General features: G+C 40.4%; 1 protein-coding gene across 2 annotated transcripts; it reads left to right on the top strand.

Moving 5' to 3' along the window:
- Positions 1 to 174: 174 nt before the first annotated feature.
- Positions 175 to 22481, top strand: ssh1a (slingshot protein phosphatase 1a). 2 transcript variants are annotated; one of them, XM_014987722.2, is made up of 15 exons: positions 175 to 422; positions 2663 to 2700; positions 9744 to 9844; positions 11897 to 11961; positions 12306 to 12427; positions 13158 to 13226; positions 13434 to 13499; positions 13738 to 13932; positions 14065 to 14158; positions 15245 to 15373; positions 15580 to 15626; positions 15742 to 15888; positions 16747 to 16947; positions 17070 to 17769; positions 18973 to 22481. In XM_014987722.2, exons 1-15 carry the CDS (start codon positions 342 to 344, stop codon positions 20008 to 20010), a joined length of 3093 nt encoding a protein of 1030 aa, XP_014843208.2. In that variant the 5' UTR covers positions 175 to 341; the 3' UTR covers positions 20011 to 22481. The 2 variants fall into 2 exon arrangements, with proteins under 2 accessions (XP_014843208.2, XP_014843217.2); XM_014987731.2 differs by lacking the exons at positions 175 to 422; positions 2663 to 2700 and adding an exon at positions 6385 to 7499.
- The last annotated feature ends 3694 nt before the right edge of the window (positions 22482 to 26175 follow it).

The following is a 26175-nucleotide window of genomic DNA, read 5'->3' as shown; positions in this document are numbered from 1 at the left end:
TTTTCATATTAAAACAAGCCTTAAAAACAATAATATGTCTGACAGCAATAAGTTGCATACACAAGCATTACTTTTCATAGATATGTCGCTGTTATTTAGTAATGTCTGTCTTACTGTGTAACATAGTCCCATGGTAATACATAAAGCCTTGAAGGCAGCTCTTCCTGCACACACACACTCACACACACACGCACGCGCACACACACACTGAGTCCCATCCTGCAAGATAACACCCCGGTCTGCCTCCCTCCTCCACACTCCGTTAGCCCCGGCAGCTAGCTGCAGCTCTCCAGGCCACAGCGGCCGCCCCGGTGTCGGTGCAGCATCCGCAGCCCCCAGCCATGGCGTTGGTAACACTGCAGCGGTCCCCGACTCCGAGCGCCGCGTCCACCGCCAGCACAGCGACCACGACTGCGGGGGAGGTCAGTTTCGGCCCTTACGAGGGGGGGAAGCTAAAGCGATGCTCCGGTGTGGTGGTCTGGCCGGGAAGCAGTGAGGATGAGGGGGATGTTGCTGGAGGAAGGGCCGCTGATTGAAGCTAAATTAGCACCGTTAGTTATGTTATGCTAGGCTAAGCTGTTAGCTATCAAACGCGTTCCTTACTTTCACTTAAAAATTAACCAGCATTGTGTAATAAGTCAGCATGTCATTATGCTGAAAGACAAAAAGTGTTAAATTCGTCTGTTACAATGTTGATATGTGCTAATGTTGGCTGAATATAATCCTTAATACCTTATGAATGATGGAGGCAGGAGCTAACCCTAACGTTAGCTGTTTATGACGTGACTGACTAATTTAATAATCTGGTTTTGTTTGCATCTTATTCATTTAAAAAAAGGATAACAGAATGTTGTTTACAAAGAAGTACATCTGACAAATGGAGCATTTCCTTGTTAAAATTTGAATTATACTGTCTTGGCAGCTAATTTACAGGAAAAGTATTTTAATTTTAAATTTAAAAAAAGAAACATTGCTCTGGATACGCGTGTCGGTTTACAGTTTTATGAACTGCTGGTCATTTCCTCTGTGAGGAGTAGATTTCCGGACTGACACATTCTTTAAGAAAAAAATCAAATTACTTCTAATTTATATTAATCTACAGTAGTCATAATTGTATTTCGAGTTTCTTGTTTACTGGTCACTATGCTGAAAGTGTATTCCACTCATTTATCAATCACAATCAGGTTTCTTTACTATGTCCACGCACAGATAATAGTAACCAGGTGAGGGCGCTATTTACTACTTACAGACACATGAGCTCACCTTGTTTTCCTCTGCACACAATCAGGAATGAATTTGCATTTGTTTAGAGCTGCTGATATGAAGACCATATTTTTGTGTCTGAGCTTTTCTTTGGGATAAATATTTATTGTCTCCCCAACCGCCAAAAAACTTTTTGCATATTACTGCTGCATGTTGAGGCTTTTACAGCACTTGATCTGTCTCAGTATAGTTGCTTTTTAAAAAATAGACCCTGCCTTGTGCAGGATTAGTTTTGTGTTGTCTGTGTACCTTGTTGCTGCTTTGAATGTTGTGCTCAGGTACGACAGAAAATGCTGAGTGAAATCTGCCGCAGCCATGATGTCATCTGTTCACGAGGGGGTGGGAGGGCTGGAGGAGCAGCGCTGTGCAGGAGTGAAGGGAAAAAGCTTATGTAAACAGGCACATAGGGGGATGCCGCCATGAAGTGATGAGGCAGCTGAGACAATTTAACCTTAATGCACAGTAATGAAGACAAACGTAGTCATGCATTTTGTTTAGTGAATAACTGGATTTGTGCCCAGTAATGCTCATGCATTTGTTACAAACACATATATACTGTTTCTCGCATTAAATAACCTTTTTTTTTTTTTCAAATTAAGAGTACGTCCATGTTAGATGGTTACAGTAAAATTCTGAAAGCGTCTTTGTCTTTTGCCATGCTGTTTAATAATAATAATAATAATAAACACAAAACTAGCAACATTTCCCATGTCTGTGCTTGAATTTGCTTGCAGGATCATGGTTGAAAGCAGTCAGTGTGTGACTCAAGTTCATCTTTTGGCCTAAAAGGACATTTCTCTCAATGCATTTGTGCAGTGTGATGAACACAGAACATTGTCACTAAATTCTGACTTATTGTTGGGCAAGTCTGTCAAATTTTGCTGAGAACACACCTAGAACATACAGGTTTACTCCAGATATATATTTTTATAAGATTTGTAGCTGCTGGCGTTAAGAGATCCAACTATAGCTATGAAAAGTTAAGACTTGGATTGAGGTTAAGATTCTCCGATTCAATGTGGGAAAAATGTTTGAGTTTCCAGAAATTATCAGCCATAAACATAAACAGCATTGTTTTATATAATTTTGTATTTACATTTTACAATTTTACTCCTTAGTTTGATTTGCCAAATCATAACTAGATGATAACACTTTGACCATTTGACTTTTTCTGTCTCTTGATTAGAACATAGAGTATATATACACTCTCATTTGGACATTTTACCAAACCACAGTTTCTTTGTTGTGCCATCGCTTTTTAAATCTAAACAAAATCTTTACTACTCGGTTGAAAAGCCCACCACTCCGGATGAAGCATCTTTCCAACAGCGTAAAGTGTGTTTCACGATCATAGTTAAACCAGTTTACTATCACTCATTTCTTCTTATCTTCTCTGCAGGATTTCGGGAGTGACGACGAACGGCGAATAAATCAGAGGTATGTTTATCTTAAAGTGCAGCTACGCTTCTCTGTTGCATAGCATTGAGCAAAGTCTTTCACATTTATTAAGCAGGTGTTATTTACAGACTACCAGCATCTGTACTTGACTCATGCTGTGAAATCGTGAGTGGCGGCAGACTCTCTGGCATCGGCAAATAGGAGCAAGTGTCGTAAAACACCTGTTTGTCTGTCTGCTTGGCACGTTTGGTCTTTTTAATTGCCAACTGCAACATTTGTGTTGCTTTCCCTGAAGGAATATATTGAATGGTGTGTCTGTTTGTTTGCTTTTTCACAGTTTTTTTGTTTTTTTTTTCTTTAAACAAACCATGTGTTTGTTACAGATTGACAACTAAGAATGAATAAGTTTAGAATATTTTACCTTTTCTTTCATTGACTGAGTTGGGTGTTTCTGCAAATGTTGTTTGCTCCAAGCCGTATGTTTACTATTTACATTCAATGAGGAAAAATGTGCAACATTAAAACATTTACATAATGGCAAACCTGATGTATGCATCCTTCACATTTACTTGCAGTTCTGATCAACACAAAGTCTTTGTTTTTTGCAGTTGTGTACTCTCACCATAATGGTAAAATTCATACATAGTAACACTGAGTTAAATTATTTAGGTTCTCCAACAAAAAACAAAACAAAACAAATTAGTAATTCAATTAATAGAACTAAAAATAATAATATAAAAAAAAAACTCAGAGTAGAAATAAATGTAGCTTTAGTGTTTTAATGCTAACTTTATATTCAATTATTTGGTCCAAATTTGAATGTTGCATCATAGAGATGGAACATTATTGTATCAATCAGACAAATTCAAATTAAAATTTGAACTTTTATCTTTATTGCTTTAAATCATAAATCTTGATAAAATTGTTAAGCCACCCATTGCTAGCTCTGGCTTATGCTAACTTAGCAGTTAAAAGGCTAATTTTATTTTAAAGGGAGGGTATTATGTAAAGTCATCTACCCATCTACTGCCCAACCAGTGCAAACTCAGTTTTTCGGTTAATGGAAAAAGTCCAGCAGGTTTCTGACAAACCTGCATGTGTGTTGACCAAAATAATTGTACTTTTTTTTTTTTTTTTTTTTCTCCATCGATCAGCTCTAGCAGATTTAATCACACAATCCTCGCAACAAAACGCTGTAAAAATGTATTATGATGTAAATATTTGTTATAATTATGCAAAGCAAGTACAGTCAAGTTCAGTTGGTCACCACTGTAACCCTGCCTCTGCGGAGCAAACCCAGGGATTTAATTTCAATTCAGAGCTTATCAGGACAAAAGCTTCTTTAATAGCATGTCAGCCAAAAAAAACGTAGTTGTCAAGAAGATAACAATGTGGGAGTTTATATGTCACTCACTTTGACAGGTCTTTTTCTCTTGTGAACAATGGCATGTCCTTTTATGAGCCCTATAACTCTACACACATTTATTCCTGTAAACTTTGCCTCAGAAGAAATGTGAACTGAGGGAAACTACACCATACAAGCTGTTCTGTTTGTTTTCCGTTATGCAACAGCTTATGGAATGTCCTCGGGTAACGCATGATCTATGCATGGTGCGAGTCCCGACTTGCGTCTAGATTTTTGCCATTTTTGAAGGCTCTGTGAGCCCCGTTGGGTAATAAAACTGGCAGCAAATTGATGTTTATAGTATAAATGCATTAAGTTGATGCGTATTTGATGGACGTATTTAGCAGGGTGTGCCCATCTCACACGCAATTCAAGAGGTAGCATCTGTTGATGGACAGCTGATGTTCTGCCAAATGGGGATGTTTGTGCTTGCTGGCTGACCTTACTGATGAACAACCAAGGTAGTTGATGAGGGCCAACATAAACTTTGTGCAGGTGCCTTTGGAAGTTAACCAAAGAATGATTTCATTCATCTGGCTTGTAAACTGAAAAAAATGGGCAAGGCACTTTAGTTCAAGGTTAAGGCCAGTGTCTTACTTTCAAGATTATTTGAAATATTGCCAAAGATTTTATGAATCAGGCAAAGATTGAATTTGGCTATTCTCCCTTGATCAGCTTTGATTGACGATTAAGTCAAACACTGACGTATCAAATTTTTTTCTGATTCAAGAAATGCATCAAAACTAAGAACCTTCATTGTTTCCAGGTTGTGAACGTATCAATTAACAACAGGCATCTTAATGCGTTTTATTTTGAGTTTAGTGAAAATCAGATAGTTGTTTAGAGCTTATGCTTTGGTTCATAAAGAAGGATAATTTGATGCTATTGTCCCATGCAGAGATTGGGCTAAGTCATTATTTTGCATCTTATAAGTTGGTCTAAAGTCTCGAGTCAGATCCCTTCTAAATTTCGAGTTTCGAGCCACGTTGTATTTCATAATAAATATTAACCCAATGCAAACACAGTCTGATTTTTATGTTTCTGTCCTTTTAACTGTACTTTACTGAGTTTTTTTCTTTTACAATAATTGCAAAATATTTTTGCACGACTATAATTGCATAATAATTTTCAAACAGAGATAATGAGAACACATAAGTCGTCTGGTCACGCTTGCCTATGACTTTCCACGCTTCTATTTTTTTGTGCTTTGTTTTTCAAAAAAGCAAAACAGTTTTTCTGTTTTAGTGAAGATGAGACTGTTTAGAACAAAACTTGATTTCAAGTTTGGTTCAGTTGCATTTCTTTTTTCCCTGCCTTGTTATACTTTCTGTAAACAAGTCAGATTATCACAGGTATTTTCCCTTGTGATGCTCAATTTCAATTTCTTCTTGCCTCTGCTCTGGAGTTTTAATAGATGTTTTAAATTTAGGGATTCTTGATTAATTTGAAAATAATGACTATTGTAAAATTTTATGGAAATTATTCAGCTTAATGTTAGTTCAGACACACTTTTTGTTTTGTGGAGCATATCAACTATTTTCAAGTCCGAGTTGAGCTACATGTGTTCATCATCTTGACTCTAGCGTCCTGTAAATTTGTGACTCCAATTCCAATTGGTCAATATTAACGGTGCACAAAGGTAAAATAAATGTATAGAAACTGCAGCAGAAGTACCTCATATTGATCACATTTTTTTGTTTTTCTCCTGTATTTTTCCTCGGTACGTTCATGATGTCATTTTTCTTGCTCGGGCCCATCATCTGATACCTGAGGTGGTTGCTCACTTCTGCACCCCTCCCTTTATTTTCTGAGAAAAGTGTCAGTGAGAAAAATGCTGGTGTTATGCAACGGAGAGCCTCCAGAGGGGTTTATTTTTTTTCTTTTTTCTCTCCCCTCATTGTGCTGCTGTGTGTGAAACATGACTAAACCAGCCTGGTAACGGCTTCTGAGTGGCCTCTTTAAAGAGTAACTCGGAGCAGCTGTCTCACACGTTCGCCCAGCAACTCAAGGTGGTGGCTTAGAGGACATCTGGTCCCGTTTTGCCCCGTCCAGATCCATCTGGATGCCTACAAAGCAACAAACCCCGCTCTAACGCAGAGCTACGTCATCACCTATACCAAATTCTTCTGAAGCGGGACCTTAGTTTTACGGGGAAGTTGCTTTGTGCTTCAGGAGGGAAATGAAAAGCTGCCCGAAGTTTCAAATGAACGTTACTGAACCTCTGCTAATGTGTACAGTGCTCTGTAAGTCATTGACATGATGTTGCTCAGAAAAAAAGTTGAGTTGGAGGTCTGTCTTGTTATCAGGATCTCATTATAGCATATTTGTCCGACTTTATTCATTATATTTATATAAATACAATTACTTTTTATAATACTTTGCACATCTAAAAAATATTCTGCAGAGTTTGGGGACAAATGGGACATAAAAGGTATGTCCTCCTTAACCGGCTATAATCTCTAATAATCTCTAATAATCTCAGACAGCATGTTTGATGGCTTGTGAGTGAGTGACAACTAGCACCAGGCACTTGAAGGAAAGAGATAATCCTTCCCCCATAAGCTCGTCTATAATGAGATTTGGGGGTTTTGGGACAATGCCAGTTCTTCTCAGTGCCTGCTCCACCTTTTGCTTGACTTCTGCTGAGACACTACCACGAAGTTCGAAGACTCCTGATGTGGTTTTCAGTATTAGATGTCCAATTTGGATTATTTTTGGCAAAACCAAGAGGGTTTGTAGTGAAAAAAGAGGCATAAAGATTGGCTTTTGTTAAGTTTTTTTTTTCACAACTGTTTTTGAAAATGGCATTCTTCCCTTGCCTTAGGGGAAAGCCTTTACTTTACCTCGTTCAGATTTTGAACTGAAATTTAGGGAACCTTCGAAGGCGAGGTCCCACTGATGGGAAGAGGCATCCACCTCCTGAGCTATTCTTAGCTTTTAGATTCTTGCTCTCTGACTTCTCTACGCTACAGAAAGATTGTGACAGAGACAAGACATACTGAGGGACTTAAGGAGACGGGCCATGTGCGCCTGAGGCACCGGGTGGAGGCTGCAGTGCGTCCCTGCAGGCAAGCGGGCTGACTCACAAACAGAGACGCTCCGATGAAGGGGAGGAGGAAGAGGCAATCGGGGGGAGGGGCCTCTGAACAGACGGCGCTGCTTCGCTGAGCAGCCCAGATGAGTTCAGACTGTCAGGCAGTCTGTCACTCAAAACCGCTGGGACCGAACTGAAGCTGTAATTACTCCTCTTTTCTCCTCCTCAACTGTTTCTGGATGTGGATGCAGAGGCATTAACTGGGTACCAGGCAGACCTAGGTGACACTCCGGGGAGCAGGATGCATCTGGTCGTGGAGCCCTTTCAGGAGGCCGTGATGAAGATGCTACCTTATTTTGTGGAGAATGCCGTTTTGACCCAGAATGAGATAAACCGCATGTGAGTGTTGATGGGGTTTTTGGAGAAATGCAGATCGCCTTGTAAATTAACGAAATGTTCGACAGCTTCAGGAGCAGTTACCGTTTGATTATTACCCATGTTTTTAACTTTTTACCTGAAAGTTCTCACTCTTTAGCAGAAGTTGTAGGTGTGTTAATGGTGAGCAGGTTTTCTGTTAAAGTCTGGACTTCCTTTGATAGTAGATGTATTTTTAGCCCCAGCATTTGTGGAGAAGCTGATAGCAGGGGAAGAGCAGAGCTTAGGCTGTTTGGTTGGGACGTCTGTAGTTGGACAGCTTGTGATTTAAAACATAAAAACGGGTTTCACAATTTCAAGTCCAGAAAAGTGAACAATTATTAGCCCGAATTTGGACAGGATCTCGGTTTGGCGAGGCGGCTGCCTCGGTCCTGTTCTTGCTTCAGCAACTAGACCCTCCATCATAAACATCAAACGTAGAACAGAGTAAGGCCATAAATGTACTAAAGTGACACAAAAGCTCTCGTTGAAAGTTGTCCACCCTCGTGCCTTGTCACGGTTTTCTTCTTCTTTTTTTGCAGCTCTGGGGGTGGTGCACAAAATGAAACTCATTGTTCCCACATAATGTTCAGTTTGGTTCGGGCCTTTTAGCTGCATGTGGGGTTTGATTGTTGGACCAAAACGACAGGAAGATTAGTCAGATTTCTCCTAGAGATCTACGGAGCGATGCATCGGAACGTTTTCAGAATGACTACTTCGTGAAAAGTCAAACTCGGTGCGGTCAGAACGTCTAACCAATTTAAATATTAGTCAAAGGCAACACAAGTAAACACAAAATTCAGCTTTTAAATGAAGATGCTTATTATTAAGGGAGAAAAATCCAAACCTACATGGCTCTTGTGTGAAAAAGTGATTGGCTCTTAAACGTAATAACTGATTGCACCACCCTCACCATATTAAAGAATAGAAACAGCCTTTATTGTTTCTTAGCGGGAACATTTAGGTGTAACATCAGCATCAGATAGCTTCACACAACACATTCCAACAGTAATAATATACTGTTAAAGATTATTAAATAAAAATACTGTGCAGTTATCAGGAATAAAAAATGGTCTTCTCTAATCCATGGGATGTGCAGCTGAGTCGCATGACTTAAAAAAAAAAAAAAACTAATTGTGCAAGTATATTAAACATTAGCAACAACAACTGCAATCAAGGATTTGTACGCAGTTGGTAAGTAGCACTGCTGCCTTGTAGCTAGAAGGTCCTGGGTTCAAATCCCTGGCTGGTGTCTCTCTGCATGGAACAAAAGACTGCTTGATTGCAATATTTGATACATTTCCAGTGTTGTGCATCAATTCTGTGCTCATAAATTCAGAGATGCTTAAACTGAAGGAGAGTGGTGGGGAAGTCATGACGATGAGACAGAAAGGAGTGAAAGAAACCAATCGCAATCGTCACTCCGGTGTCATCATTTATAATGAAATGATTTAGCTCTCCCCTGAATGTTAATAAAAAGAGCCGGCTTTTTCTGTATGGGCTCTTTTAGCCTCCAGCAACACACAGTGACGCCATGGCAGCAGCATTTACAGACGGGTTTGTCTTCAGCACATGTAAGGATTTGTTTTGATTTTGTCACTCGTCGGTTTTGTACTTTCCCGATGATGACCTGGTTTGCCAGACTGCACACGTTGAATACGCGGAACATGAGTTCCACCCTGCTGTCAGGTAGATTTACGGATATGTTCACATTTCTCTCCATTAAATTCAAGTGAGTGAATTCAGCCTGAGGAAAACATCTCATTGTTTTTTTTTATTAGAGCTCCTCACATGCACTTGAGGCCTATTCAAAAAAAGTGAAAGAACTGTAGTTGGGTCAGTGTTCAGGTCCTCGCTGCGTTAGACCCAGCCGGCAAAGACCTGACAAGTCAAATCAGAGTGAGAAGCCCATGCAGCAGAAAGAAGACAGATAAGCACTCGGTTCAAAGCATCAATCCTGAGGTCGGCCTCTGTAACGTGGCAGCTTGGCTTCTCCTCTCAGCTGTTGAGTGAATTGGCCAGAAGCAGACGGCCGTGATTTACGATTGTCTCGTTGGCTCCATCGAACTGAACAAAACAATCCTGTTAAAACTGAAAATGTTGCTTCCCTCCACCTCCCCTCGTTGCTTCATTTATTTGCTCATTATGCACATTACCCTGAATCATGGAGTCTGACTTGCAGTTTCTCTGTTTTTAAAATTCATTTTTGTTTTTTTGTTTTTTTGGCAGTTTGAGCGAGAGCTTCTTCATGGTGAAAGGCGCCGCTCTCTTCTTGCAGCAAGGAAGCAGTCAGCAAGGCCAAAAAGCACATCCTCCTCACAAACATGCAGGTGAGAATGAAACATGTTTTCTGTGTTAATCGCTCGGCTTGATCCTCCGTCGTCCCGGTGAACGAGGAGTTCGGCTGTGGCGCTCCTTAGCATTGCAGCAGATGTTTGTAGCAGGGGTGAGAAGGATGGCGGGTGCGTCGTTGATAAGCATGTTCCAGACCCGTAGCTTAGGCAGATTAGAGCTTAAATCCAGCGTATGGTAGCACCGTTAGAGGAACCTCTGTGGACGGTTTAAAGAGGGCCCGACCGTTTGTGGAGCCTCACGTGTTTTCTTCTCTTCTTATAAACTCAGGATTCATAACATTTATTCCGGCAGTACCAGAGTAGCAATCCTAGTGTGTAATTTAGAGATTTGTTTTTCTTCCACTGTAACCCTGGAAGAGAAGTTACCTTTGTAAAAGAATAAACCTGTTGTGAAGTGGCTTATTGCGTTGACCGAAGTCAGTCTGAATGGCCAGTATCCGTAAAGGTTTTCTTTTTGAAAGCCACAATCGCTCCTTTAAAGACACAAAGCCTACCTGCCAGCGTGCATTCATGATGGGAATTCACCATGAGCCAACAGCACATCTGCTGCCAAGTCATTTGGCAAACCGTGACTGCTCCTGGCAACTTTGACCGTATTTACTGGCCACTTTGTAAGGTAGCTCACATATCTGCCAGACGTTCTGTGTCGTCAGGAACTTTTGCCAGGGGAAATAGCTGTGTCATTTCTCAGGAACTGTGGTATTTAACCCAGAAGTGGGAGACAGGAAGGTTGACCTATAGAGAGTTCTTCAATAAGGGCTTTCTTGTTCTAAGACCTGCTACCTCACCATCTGTAACTTAAAGTTCGTCATTGAACATCTACGCGACAGACCCTGCTAGTGCAAACATGTCTCTCTGGTTCCTCTGGGTATTTATCCCAGCTGGGCACAACCTGGACACATTTGGCATTTTATGTGAAAATGGAAATAGAAGCTGCGTGAATAAATGTGAACATCTCTCTTTAGCAAAAATATAGCATTTTCAGAAATTAAATTTAATTAAAGATTAAAACATTTAAACTTGAACTTAATTGAGCTCTTCCTATGAAAAAGAAGTAAACAATATGGTTGCAGGAATTGCTTTTGTTTTGATCAGGCACAGAGGGCCATGCTAGAGATGCACCAGTGACAGTTTTGTGGACAATTCGTAATTTTTCTCTTTAAGATTGATAATGGTGAATATGTTTTGTTCTGGTGTTCCTGCCTTGTGCAGTCTGTCTCTGTGATGTGAATGCTGTGCATTTATATCACAGTCATTTTACTTGTTGTGACACAAACTTTGCAATGATGATTTGCAGTGAAGTGTTGTGCAGCTTTCTGCACTTTGTCTTGAATTACAAATATTTCTATCTTAAATTTGTACAGTTGTTCATTCATTTCTTTCTGTCTGGCTTATTAAATTAACTATAGCTTTAATATTTTAATCTTGTTATTTAAGTTTACTTTGTGTAATAAAGAGAAATCACAGCATGATTAAAATATTAATATCTTAACAGCCAGTGACCATGTATAGATTTATTAGGTGTAGGATGAGATGGTCAGCAGAATAATAAACCTGTTACTCTTGTTTACCCTCCATGGTTGTACATCTTTATCATCGTTTTACCAGCTGTGACATATTCCAAAGTTTTTTTTTTTTACTTGCAGTCATTTGTTGTTTCTGCTGGTTCACCTTGTTTCGTTGCCAGCTGTCAAAGGGAGCAGGAACGGGAGGAGAACGGACAAAGACGAGTTCTTGAGTTCAGATTTTGTGGTTGATAAAGTTCACCTCGTAAAGTCGGGACGCTCCTTACGGTTTAGTTAACAACATGTGACTTGATTCCCGTTGGAATTGAATTAATTATCGATCGGAATTCACTGAACGTGTTAAATGCTGTTTTTAAAAATCAGCAGACTTTAGTTAATGATTGGAAAAGCTTTTTACTTTATAAGTTCATAATATCTACAGCGTACAATCAACTCCCATTGTTGCTTACTGATGTTAATTTATAATAACCGACTCCAAACTCTCTCCTTCCTTCCTGGACAGGTGAACTACCTCAGCACCTGCAGGTGATGATAAACATTCTCCGCTCAGAGGACAGAATCAAACTGGTGAGAGACATCAGAAACAAAAACAAGATGGTGACTATAAGATCATTTTAACAAGCAGGTTGCAATTTATTGTGCACTTTGTTGCTTATTTGGTCTGTGTTATGAGGGTGTTGAAGAGTAATGCATGGTGTCTTCGGTAAGAGAGATGAAATTACGTTTTTATATCCATCAATTATGCATTTTGACACATTACTTTTTTTCACCTTTGATTTCTTATTTAAACCTTCTGTCTTCTTTTTCTACAGCAGTCATTGCAGTCACTGTGTTTTCGTTTTGCTGTGTTAATAAATTAAACAGGAAACTTGGGAGTAACCTACCTGTTGACCTGCCTGTTCCTTTTGCAGGCAGTGCGCCTGGAGAGCGCGTGGTCGGATCGGGTGCGGTACATGGTGGTGGTGTACACCAGCGGGCGACAGGACACGGAGGAGAACATCCTTCTGGGAATCGACTTCACCAACAAAGACTGGTACAAATGCGCTCGGTTTCTTGGGTTTTGCTCCGAGTCGTTTTCTTGGTGTCACTCACCAAAAGCGATTAGTTTTAAAAAGTTAGAAGTATGGAATTCCATTTCATTACTGCTTTTGTCTAGATAAAGATTGGGCTATTTAACGACAGCTTTAGTGACCTTTAGACCCTCTTAGATGAGAGTTATAATCTGGATTTGTGGTTTTTAACCTGGGTCGTGTCTATATTTCTTTAAAATAAGATGATAAAAGAAACTGTCGAATCAGAACCTCACAATGGGGTTGAGTTGTTTTGTGAAACATACAGATAGTGGTACACAAGTAGTAAGTTTTTTTTTTTTTGTAATCGGAGAACCAGAACAAAACAGAAATTTGAGTCTGGAAAATTTGTTGAGAATTTTCAAATGGAAAATTTGCACAAACCACAGTTGTAAATACTGAACTGCATGGAAATGTCATTCTGAGTCTGTTTACAACATTCAGATTCTGTGTTCGTCTTTGTTTTTGTCCAACAGGTTATGTTCACTGAACTAATATAGGGGCTAGAAATGTATAACCGTTTTATTCTCAGTTTCGAGTTTCTTGTCAGTGAGCGTAATCTTATTTTAGTCACGTAGACTAATGTTTGCAAAAAGAAAATCTTAAACATGTAGTTTCTTATTTATTCAGTTCTTAGACTCTTATGTCAGTATTCCTAAAATAAGTCTTTTTTTTTGTGTGTGTTTATGCCAGTAAAAGCTGTTCAATCGGCATGGTGCTACCTCTTTGGAGCGATACAAAGATCCATCTGGATGGAGACGGGTGAGCTATTTAAATCTCCCTGTGAGAAAGAACAGGGGACACAACTACAGCATTGTTTTTTGTTTTGTTTTTTTGTTTTGTTTTTTTTTTCAGATTTTTACCAAATCCTGCACCAATTCTCTGACACCTCAGATGAATTTGATTCACACAAAGCAGCAACTCTCTCCACACTCAGTCAGTCTCCCATCTGTTTTGTCTGCTCCTCAGGGGCTTCACTGTGAACACAGCGGGTCGGACTCATGTTTTCAAGCCCGTGTCGGTGCAGGCTATGTGGTGAGTAATGATTAACCTGTTGAGTCACCGTGGTTGTCTGCTGGCAGTTTACCTGTAATGGAATAGCACAGTAATTCCCCTGACAACCAGTCAGATGGGCTGCAGTGATGCATGGGAAATAAGTGTGCCACCTGCTGGCGGGAGAACGTACCTGCGTCCTTTTTGTCAACTCCTGAACACTTCAGTGCTTTTGTATATTCTAAAAACAGAATCTTCATTTGTGTGATCAATGATTTAGGTCGGCGTTGCAGGTGCTGCACAAGGCCTGTGAGGTGTCGCGCAGGTTTAACTACTTCCCTGGAGGCATGGCCCTCACCTGGATGGGATACTATGAGAGCTGCATCGCTTCTGAGCAGAGCTGCATCAACGAGTGGAACGCCATGAAGGACTTAGAAACCACGCGGCCAGACTCACCCATCATGTTTGTCGACAAGTGAGGAAACTCTGTTTACCTTAGCAGCACCTCTCTTAGTGAATACTTCAACGATTTAATTGAAGTGTTCTCTGATTTGCACATTTTCTGTGCGTTGCGGTTCAGATTGTTATGATGCTGTTTTATTTCTAGGCCTTCGGAGAGGGAAAGGACGGAGTGCCTTATTAAATCCAAACTAAGAAGCATCATGACCTCCCAGGACCTTGAGAACGTCACCTGCAAACAGGTAAGAGCGTAAATGTTAGGAGGGGAATAAAGAAAAAAATCTCATGCCAAAGAGTCTCTCATTTACACCCCGGATGACTTAAGATGCTGAATTTTGCATCCTTTTTGCAGCTTCCAGTTTGCAGCTCAAAGTACTGATGAGATGCGTCAAAATTGAATTACTTAATTATCCTGTTTACAGATGATTTAAAATGCAGTTTGAGTCTCTGACTTCTTAAACGTCTTTAAAAACCAGGTGATTGTTTTGGCCTGTAGACTTAACTTGTCCCTGTGCTTGTCAGTTATTCAAAATCAATCAGTTTTTGATATTTATAACCTTTACAGTATTTGTGGAACATTTGACTGCTACTTTTTTTTTTAGTTAATATAGGATCATTGTTGAAACAGCTGTGCATAAAGAAGTCAAACCTGCACATAATCAACCTCTGATTATTCTGCTCAGTATAAATGTAGAAGGAAACATTACTAGGCATTTAAAGACTTGAGCTCCTAAGTTAGTTTAAGCTTCATTGACTCCATTCATATCGCAATTGCTAAATTTGGAGCCAATCTAAGGTTCTGTTTTTGATTTGTTTCTTTTGGTTTAGATCATTATTGTACATGAATCATTTCTGGGTTTTAGTTTAATGACTAAAATAGATTTGCTTCCTTGTTTATTCACAGTTTTTCTTACGACACATCAAACATCCTAGAGAACAATATTTTTACTAGAGAATATATTTTTTTATTAAATAAAACTTAAATAAACAATCTTATTGTGTGATTCTAATTTAACATCTTGCCACAGTGACAACTTCTGGAGTTTTATCCCGATGTTACATTCCCTGTTTCTGTTTTGGTTAAACCATCTGCTTATTTGCTTCTGAGCTGAAGGTTTTGTTTTGCCTTTTTTTGTTTGATGTTTGGCTGATTTATCTGAAAGTTTTATTCTCTCAGATTGTGATACATTACACATCTGTCATGCTTTGGAGGCAGATGAAATTAAAACCTTGAAGATTCCTCGGCACTGTAGGCAAAATTTATGCGTTTTATGTCATAAAACCATTGAGACAGAAACAAAGGCACTCCGTTTTCTTTTTTCTTTCAGATCCGAACTGAGCTGGAGCAGCACATGAACTGCAACTTGAAAGAATACAAGGAGTTCATTGACAATGAGATGCTGCTGATCCTCGGCCAGATGGACAAAGCCACTCTCATTTTTGACCACGTCTACTTGGTGAGCGACGTTAATCTCTCCTCTGCCGTCACAAAAAATGTCGTCTGGACTTGTTGATGCAAATGTTCAATTTCCTTTATGGTCAAGAAACAGATTTCTGTTTAATTAATCTTCCTGGTGAAACAATTGTCGTGAGGAACAAAACAACCTTAAACGGAGCTAAAACGCGCTCAGACTAAACAGAGCTTTCTCTCATTTATTTTTAGGGATCTGAATGGAATGCGTCTAATTTGGAGGAGCTGCAGGAGACGGGGTGATTTGTTTTAGATTATCCGGGAACTAAGATAACCACAGGCAACACATATTTTTATTACGATCTAAGCGAGAAGGAATGCTGGTGATAAGTTAGCGCTGTGTTTCTTCTCCAGGGTGGGCTACATCCTCAACGTTACTAGGGAGATCGACAACTTCTTCCCAGGGACGTTCTGTTATCACAATATCCGCGTTTACGACGAAGACGCCACGGATCTCCTCGCTCACTGGAACGACACGTATAACTTCATCATGAAAGCAAAGTGAGTCGCAGAATTTTCTATATAATATTTGATAACTCTTTGCTGTCGACGTGTAAACGGCCTCCGTTTTTGGGTGGGGGGATCCAACGATGAAGCTCTCCTTTTAGAAATAAAAATGTATATTTTATTTTAAACAGATCAAGATAAATTCTCAAATTACTCAACTTATAGCTTTAAAACTTACCGGCAAAAGAAACCAGAACACAGGAGAGAAAAAAAAGGAGCTAAAGTCCAGATCCTGCTGCCTGTAGTGGGAGCTGAATGTTTTTTAAAGGTGTGTTCAGGGACAGCTCGTACATCAAAATTACCCCAAAGTGAGGCAGACATTTTTTATTTTCAAATACCAGCGCGGTCTTATTTTATAAACTCTTAAATGATAACCTTGACTTTTTTTCAGGTGGTTTCTTATTGTTATATAAGGTATCCAAGTATTGGGTATACCTGATTACCCTTAATATAAATAACCAAACCAAGTTACTAGCCATTATTTGATGTTATAAAACATAATAAAATGTAACTATTTTCACAATTTAATTTGAAAATTACTTGTTCACTGCTGTAGAAAGTAAAAAAAAAAAAAAGATTTGCTTCACTTGATTGAAGTGTACTAAAAAATCATACTGACCATCAAAATCTGGAAGAACCAGAAGACAGAGCTGTTTTCCATGAGTGCCTCTAAATCCTGGGAAGTTTTTTTTATTTTTTATCCATCATCATCTGTTTTCCTACTTTATCTACTTTTTAAAGTCAGTTTAAAAGACAAATGTGATTGTCAAAAAATGGGCCAGTTTCCTCTTGTTTTAAGCAGTGACATACATACACATATCACACGGATGTACGTGTAATTCTCACCCTCAGAAAGAACGACTCCAAGTGTCTCGTCCACTGTAAGATGGGCGTCAGTCGCTCTGCCTCCACCGTCATTGCTTACGCCATGAAGGAGTACGGCTGGTCTCTGGAGAAAGCGTACAACTTTGTGAAGCAGAAGAGGAACATCACACGACCCAACGCAGGTTTCATGAGGCAGCTGGCAGAGTATGAGGGCATTTTAGATGCCAGGTACGCTCATTCACTCCTTACACGTCTTAAGCGTTGCCAACTGTCGGTGCTTTTGAAATTAACTTTTTATTTTTGTTATGTGTCCTCCTCTTGTGCTCGGTGTTTGCTCCCCCCCGAACAAGCAAACAGCGGCACAACAAGCTGTGGCACCCGGACGCAGACTGCGAGATGGCCGAGGGCCAGCAGGGTCTGGCTCAGTTCTGTGGCGGAGAGGACGGAGGGGATCCCACCGCAGACCCAGGGATGTCTCCCTGCTGTGAGGAGGGGTCCTCCAACAAAGGCGCCGCCTGCTCATCGCCGTGCAGGACTGTCGCACTCGACATCGACCCCGCCTACAACAACTACTACTTCCGCCGGCTCTCCGACTCGGCCCTCGACAGCGAGCCGTCGACGCCTGTGCGTGGCCCTCCTCTTCTCGGCATGGAGAAAGTCTTCATAGAAATCGAGGACGTGGAGAGAGACGCCCTGCTGGACGACGAGGCTTTCCACGGGCGGGAAGGCCTGCCGCTCCCTCACTTTGGACCCACAGCAGAGGGCACCGCCGCCCAGACCTGCAGCCGGGGGCCCGAACCCCTGGAGGAGCTGCGGCTGAGGCTGGAGTTCAGCACAGTGGAGGAGGAGAACGAGGAGGACGTGCAAAAGGAGGAGGCCGAGATGGAGGTGTTGATGCAGCCAGACGACAGAGGGGGAGGCGAGGGAGACGGCGGCGAGACTCAGGATGTAGAGGTCGAGGGCGATGCGGAGGGGATCGGGATGGATCTGGCATCCCTTAACGACAATTCAAACAACAACAATCATTTGAGCCTTCTACAAAACCACAAGGTAAGTTTGAGGAATATTTTAATGACAACTGTGGTTAGCCTAAAATTACGTTTATCACAAAATTTGAATATTAAATAAACCAAATACAGAAATATGCTGTTCGCAGAGTTCCAAAACCAGAAGTACAGAACACATACAAGAGTCATGACGGACAAGTTCCTACTAGAGCTGCACTATATTAATACATAATTAATACATATTACAATGATGACAATATTGGAAAATATTACCAAGACGAGATCAGTTGCAGTATGTGCTTATTTTCTTCTTTCTCATTTGTGCTTCCATCCCTCTGCAGTCTTTAGCATTTTGGGTAAAGTCGTTTGTGTCGGGTTTGAGCGTCTCCTGTTGTGAGACTCTGTCCAAGTTAATATTACGCTAGCAGGTGAAATGCAACTTCATATGGATAAATTAGCCAACAGTCATTGCACTCCAGACTGTCCTTTGTGATATGAATATTGCTCGTACTGATATTGGCGATGACAATGTAGTTGCGATATTTTATGCATCCTTAGTTCCTACATAGTTTTTAAAAGTCTGGAAAAATAAGGGGTTTTATTTGACCTTTTTTTTTTTTTAGATTTGACCAAGAATGGGAAACGGAAATTTAAATATTTAAATATGGAAATTATTTATAGTTCTCATCAATTATCTAAATGACTTAAATGTAATAATGCTTCATGAATTAAATTTGCTTTATATCTAAATATAATTTTCTATCTTTTTATCACATTACACTGTGCTTTTGATATCTTTCCCATTAGTATTTTGGTTTTTGATTTTAACTGATTGACTCACTCTGCGTTTCTTGGGGTGGAGAGATTTTTGCAAATAAAATATGGCACCAGAGATCGTAAAGCAAAAATCCCCCCCTTAATGAATCAACTTTTATTGTGGAATACCGCAATCCCTATGGGTAAATATAAAATGTACCATTTTTGAACTAGAGCTGGTTTAGGCCAGATGTCAAAAACATTGATGTAGTGTTGGAAAGTAATTATTTTTAAAATTAAAATTGCGCAGGAATTTTAATATTCTGCTTTTAGAGGCTTTAACACAATAATCAATATTACCAGGAATTAACAACTATATAGCATCACTCTGTTTGTAATGAATCTATATAAATTATAAATCAGAATTTATTCAGAGGTTTCTGTCTGACCAGTGTTTTCATCAGACGCGTTTTATCTTGTCTTTATTTAGGACACATCTTCCTCCTTCCTTCTTCAGAGAGATGCTTCTCTGGTGTCTGGGTCTCATCAGAAAGAGCGTTCTTCTTCTCCATCTTCTGAGCTTCGCCTTACCGCCCGCCCTCCTTCTGAAGTCCAAAGTGCTTCATCGCGTCGTTCTCAAACGTCTACTGAAGGCGTTTCGTCTTCAACGGGACTTCTGAGCCCCTGTGGTCCTCAATGTGACTGTGCCAACTGTGCAACCTCTGCCACTGCCCTGCCGTCCTCAGAGGCACAGCGGTCGGCGGAGGCCCAGGACGGCAGCCATTTGCTTCAAGACGGCCCGTCTGAGTCTGCCTCGGATGTTCTCCCTGAGCTGATGAGAGCCGATTTTGAGGGAGAGACGCCCGCAGTGGCTTGTTACCTTGGCCAACAGCAGGAGAGCCTCTTGCAGCTGCGTCGGTCTGGCCTGGTCCGGCGTCGGGCAGAGAGGCTTGAGAGGCTTTCGGGAATGTCCCTGCAGGAATGCCAGAAGTCTAAGATGTGTCCGTCTCACAGCGAGGAAAAGGAGGAGTTCTCCAGTTTTACCGGGGATTTCGCTAAAACTTCAACCCCGTGCCAAGTGCGGTTAGAGCCACTGGTAGTGCCGCTGACCAACGAGGCCTTGTTGGGGGTGGTGGGTTCAGGGCTCCTCACGCCCACCTCCTCCCCTCACGGCTCCACGCTGACACGGAGCTCCAGCAGCGACAGCCTGCGCAGCGTGCGGGGGAAACCCGGCCTCGTGCGTCAGAGGGCGCAGGAGATCGAGACGCGCTTGCGGCTGGCAGGCCTGACCGTGCCCTCCAGGCTGAAGCGCTCCAACTCGCTGGCCAAGTTGGGAAGCCTCAACCTCTCCTCCGATGACCTGTGTTCAGCCTGTTCTTCAGACGCAGGGACGCTGCTTCTCCTCTCGCTGTCCCCTGAGCCGGACCAGGGCTTGGAGTGGAACTCTCCAACCGCCTCGTCGTTGTCCAGACCCGGCAAGAACCTGCTCACTCCAGAAAGAGCACTTCCAGGGGAGCCCAGGAGCTGACAAATCAAGTGGGACTCCTACATTTGTGAGCTCCACTCTCCTTCCCTCCTGTCGCGCCGTGTGGTTGTGGAGGGCTGCACCCATTCCGGAGAGAAGCGAGTCGACACTGAGCAAGCGCAAACACAATGCCAACTCTTACACAAGGAGGCCACAATGTTTCTCAAACTGCTGTTCATAGCGATCAAAGTCATACTGCTGTATCTGACAAACCTGTTAAGCCATCAGATCACCTCTAACTCTGAATCACAGACAAACAAGTGCCTTACCCAAGAGACCTGAGGCACAGATCTGTGTGACAGATTGCATGCTGGGACGGTACGAGGCGCTCTGCGACCTTTAACCTGGTTTCCAGCGGCTCCTACTTTACCTTTACCCGTCAGGTACAAAGTTATAGCCTGCATTGATGAACTTGAATTCCTCAACGAGCTTCACAGAAACTGAGAGTTTGGTTTGGTGAAAGCAGAGTTGTTTTGACAACAATTTTTTTTTTTTTTTTTTTAAAGATTACCTCGTGTTGCATTCAGTGAGTTCCTGTCCTTAATATTTCAGGATTTTTGAAGTGAGATTCTGCAGTAAGGTTTTAAAATATTAAAAGCAGTTAATATTTTACTTCTAATAGAAATGGTAACTCTGTCGGAGTCTTGGTGTAATACGCTGCACTGTTACGGCAAGTATTACTCATACTCCTGGCATTTAGGCAAAAATCACTTGATAGGAAATTAGACATTTTTAAAAGAATAAAAAAACGATTCTATCTATTTATATGTTGCAATGGATTTATGCCATTCTCGATAATCGGTTGAAATTTTAGTAGGCCTACAGCATTGCTGACCAGCTTTTTGCATGTTTCTGCTTTTTAAGGTTTTAATTTTTCCAAGTTTTCAGTACTTGGTCTTAAATTTAATTTTGTCATGTCTAATAATCACATTTAAATCATTATGGTCATAAAACGTTTTAAATTTAAACTTACAGAAACCTTGTGTCTTTCATGTCGGGGGTTATTAGCAGGAAATTGAGATAGGAGGCGGTGTGCCACAATGAGCTTCCCCATGAAACAAGTACTAAGAACGCAACATATAACGCATTTTTATTCAGAGACAGCAGAAGCAGAGTATATATATATATATATATATATATATATATATATATATATATATATATATATATATATATATATATATATATATATATATATATATATATATATATATATATATATATATATAACATGCAGTTTTGGCAATCAGACAATTATCCTGACTGGAAACCTTTAAATACTCTGTTCTCAGTAGTTGTTTTGCACAGGAAGCTCACTAGTGGCGCGCATCCTCTTACCTCTGTTCACTGCGACGTGAACATGGCTTCTGTGTTGATAACCACCCGATGCAAACAAGAAAACAGTTTAAAGTTTTATCAGTTTTATAAACTGCTTTGATGTTCTTGATACCGGAATTTTTTTAAAGAGAATAAAATATTGTTGGTTTGGCCTCCGGGACCGTCTAAACTGGATTTATATGAAATGAACAGAACCTCACTTCAAAAATCCTGAACTAGTCCTTTAATTGGACTTCTTTCACTAATGCTTGGTTAGAGTGAGGATATTGTTTTGTTTTGTTTTTTTAAACTAATGTGTAATGTATTAATTACACTTGCGTATGAGTGAGTGAATGGGAGTGGGAAGAGAAACAACCGTTGCCAGAGGCATACTTGCTGTTTTCCAACAAACAGAACAGAATCTTTTCTGAGTTTGTTGTTCCTTTTGCACTGCTTTTTGTTACCGAGTCGATTCTGGCGAGCTATCTTCCAAAATAACATTGGAGTAATGTTATTAACCTCATCATTTCCTATATTGTATAATATTTTGGAGGGAGCGTAGTGACGAGAAGTCACGCAGCATGGCTTGAGATCAAAATAAAAATGGCTAGTGTGAGAGTCGGATCTCACATTTGTGTGGACATTTCTGACATAAAAAAAAACAACAAAAAAACAGTGTAAACACTACCTGTAAGCATTCTCTGGCTTAAATTCAGTTAAAAGTGCTGCCAATGTCTTTAAGCTCATTTGTGCTTTTCGAAGTGTGGGAGACCAAAGTTATTTTTTGCCGTCTTAACAAATTGAAAGCTGTACGAAACATGTGAATCCTAATGTCAATCGCGTACATATTTAAAAGCTGTCACCTCTTTTTTGCACCTTTCGGAGTAGTCAAAGAGAATCTGAGGAGTCGCGGGGCTCATAGCTGTTAGGCTTTTATGCTCATATCATCAGTGAGTTTTAAAGCTTTTGTGACGATGTTCACACTAGGTTACTTCACAGTTTTGTAACCGTTTTCTTTTTTTATATTGTAATTATGCAGTAATTTTTGTACTGTGCATTGCTGTAGTTTGAATGCATATTGCACTTTTTATGTTGGTAAGAAAATAATGTACTGTATGTGCTAATTATGAAAATAAAATCCTCTTTTACATAATTTACCCCGAATCTTGTTTCGTTATTTTTGTTTTCTTCACACACAAATCTGAAGCTACTGTGTAGCAGCCATAGATTTGAATGGAGTTTTGAGTGAGAGTGCCACAGTTTTAAGGATGAATTGCAATGTCAGTTTTCCGCCATATTGTTTTATGACCTAAGCCTGTTTTAAACTTTTCCACAGCTTTCTCCCTGAGCTGCCTGCTGCGCTGCTCTGCCTTTACGAAGCTCTGCCTAATAAATCTCTGAGGCCCTACCAAATCACGCGCAGATGGGCTCCATTTACTAATTACTCGTTTTGTGAAACCAGTTGTTTGCTGCGTTTTTCGGTGTCAAGAGTACAGAGGGCTAAACACAAATGCACACCACACTTTTCAGATTTTTATTTGTAAAAATAGATACCCATCTCTCGTTTTACTCTCATCACGCCATGACGCTCTATGGTTGTGTTGGTCTTAATAAGTAACATCCCCACAAAGTACTGCGAAATTTGTGGTCATGATGTGAAAAAGGGTTAAAAAGGAAAAAAGTACGGGCTCCATACTGTAGCGTGAGGACCCTGAATTACATCATGGTGCCCTCATCTGTGTGTTTTGGCAGGGGGACCATTGTCCAACAGCCAGGTTACATAACATTTGGCTTTCCATTACTCTTTGCATGACATCAGTGAATTACTGAAGTTAAATGTGTCCTGGGTCTAAATGGCTGCAGTTCTGGATGCAACAGGGGACCGAAGAGGCAGAGATGTTGTTTAGTGCCGTTTGTTATGGAGTGCTGTGAGCACCGGCATAAATCCTTCCCAAGACTGCATTTTAAATGGATGTCTGGAAATGCTGCGTGTACGTTGGAAAACACGCTGTAACCATCTAAGTTATTACCTGCAGGAGTATATTTAACCTGCTTTTAATCAATAATCTTAAAATAACCCGGTTGCTTGAGTTAGTTTTACTCTAAATGAGGTGACCTCTTCAACTTTACAAGCGCAGAAACATTGGCTGGTGAAAACACTAATCACTCTGTCTAGGAAAAAACAGTAGCCTTCAGCTTGGAGTCGATGGGTGTGGTCCAGCCCCTCTTCTCCTTCTGCCGGTGAATTCTTGGCCGTTGTGCTTGCACTTTTGTTTTATTATCCGACTCTGCATCCTGTTTTGGTCATTACTATAGAGACAGCAAGAAACAATAGGAACCCTCTGAGCTGTTTTTCAGATGATGTTCCGCCCAGGCTGCCTGCTAATGATTACAAAGACCCTAAAGGTGATAACATTTTACATAGAACCACATCTGACTGCTCAAGACGCCGTCAATTATGGCAACTCCGTCTTGTTACCCTTGAAATTAGGAATACGTTTCCAGAACTTCTCGATAAACACTGAAGGTGGAAGATATTTTCAACAAAAGACAAAATTAAATTTAAAAATGAAATGCATGGCTCATCTGAAGCAAATTTCCAACATCGATGAGGTTGATATGCAAAATCACAATATTATTTCAGACACCACAATCATTATTTCCTTTAGGTTGTACGGCACTGTTTTGTGTTTACCTGTGAACCATGGAACTTTTTTTTTTTTTCATTTTCAATTTACTCCTTGAATTGAACTTTGAAAACAAGCATTGCTTTTCCAAAAGTATTCATACTTTTTGAACTTTTTATCAAATTACAACTTTACGTTCAACGTACTCTTCTCAGGATTTTATGAGAACGACCAACACAACTTGAAGTAGAAGGAAGATGATGCTTTACAGATTTTCAGCATTTTTTACCAATAAAAAGTTAAGATATGTGGCATGCATTTCTAATTCTATACTATTGCTAATAAATAAACACGTGTAGAATACAGTAATTAGAGTTTCCCTGTGTGTAAGTTAATCACCATCCTTATTATAAAACACAGTGGAGGCAGTGTAGTACTGTGGGGATGTTTTTTCTCTGCCCCAGACAGTGATCACTTAAGTGCTTTATTTCCTTTTTCATAGATACCTGTCTATTACTACACACCTTTAGAAGAGTGTTTTGAATCCAAAGTGAAAGACAACCTAAAGGCACACGATCCCAAGTCCACTTCCCTGAACATGTCTTTCTGTGTCTTAGCTCTCATGAAGATGGGATTTTAAGTTAAACAACTTTCTCCTAGGTTTCTTCAGATAGCTGCGAGTTATACTACATGTCCAAGATTTCCTGATTGTGTTAGTCAAATGTGCAGTGACATCACATGGATGCAACATAAGGCTCCCATTGCTTGTGCCGTTCGAGGGAGGACTGATCATCTCTAAACAACCAACAACGAACACTGTGTCAGTCCTGAGGGAGAGCGCCATCGACTTTGCCCAGGAATCCTAACCGGTAAGTGTTAGCTGCAGCGTACGATGGGTGATCGATGTCATGTTCACCATATAGCAAGAGCGCTGTGTTGTCTTTATCATAACCTGAACCATATTTTTGTGGATGTTCTCTTATCATGGCTGATTGATTGAGCAAATAAAGCGATGTGGTTTGCAGATGCTAGAACTTCTGTTTGTGAGAGGTCGTTGGTTCCCTGGTGTTGAATTCCTGTATGTCTGAGTATGTTGCAGCAGCAGTAGCAGAGCACATGGTGATCAAATGATCCCTTCAAGGAGCTTGAGACGAAATAATGAACCAGTTGTTAGAGAGGAAGAATTTGCTTAAGGGAAGGAGTTCCCAACAAGTCGTAGAGTAGCTGAAAAACAACCAATAAAAGTTAATTCTTCTGCTCACTGACAGCAACTTTAACCCAAAATGAAGGAAAACAATACCATGACGTCTTCTGTGTTTTACTGCTATACTGCGTTTGTCTGTCTTTTGGGTGTTGTACCATGCATCTGGTTGTCAAACGGGGCTGTCAGATGAGAAGACAGCAGTCAGTCATATGTTTTCACACAAGCAGGGCATGAGGACACAGGCAGGAAACACACTCATGCTCCAGAATGATCATTGTTTATTGTGCTGTGCAATTTTCCCTGCTTACTGCTGCAGTTTTGTGATTTGCAAACTCATTTAGCAATTAGACAATGTCATGGAAAAGTTTGCGTCCTCCTTCCAGCTCCCTATTCTGGTCAAGGTTCCTCATCATGAGCAGGAATAAAGAAAAAAAAAAAAAAACAGATGTCTGAGTGGAATGATTAGTGCTAATGTAATGACTTTAGCTGACATGCGTTGATAAAAAAAAAAAAACAGTGACTGTTCCCTAAATGACATGTTGGCAAATCAGTCAAGATTTATGACAGTAAGACATGAGAATAGTGGTAGTCCTTGCATGAATGGCACCCTGGTTGAGCCCCTTGTGCACCACCCCCATGTTAAGTCCAATCATATAAAATGCAGTTTATTTTCCTTTAAGAAAAAACCCCCAACTGAAATAGGAACTTAAGATTATATATTTGAAGAATGAGAAACTGGAAGTCAGACTATGTTGCTGTACAATGCAGAGTACAGCAATATTTTATGCAGACATCACAGGGGGCGCCTACTCTCTATTGACGAGACATGCAAATACACAACAGAAAACTGGTTTAGAAAATCAAGTTTTGCTGTTTGAGCCATATCACCCAAATCAAAAATTATCACTGAATGTGAGAAACACTATTTAAGGTTTAATAAAAAAAATTTTTCTGAAAGACTGTTACAAATTCAAGGAGGATATTAATCGGTTTAAATGCTGTCACTGAAAAATTGTAAGG

The sequence above is a fragment of the Poecilia mexicana genome, unplaced genomic scaffold (genome assembly GCF_051168715.1).
Source record: "Poecilia mexicana isolate PSO_F unplaced genomic scaffold, ASM5116871v1 scaffold_9, whole genome shotgun sequence".
Classification (NCBI taxonomy): Eukaryota; Metazoa; Chordata; class Actinopteri; order Cyprinodontiformes; family Poeciliidae; genus Poecilia; species Poecilia mexicana.
The sequence above is the reverse complement of the archived record's forward strand: the minus strand, read 5'-3'. Positions and strand labels throughout refer to the sequence as shown.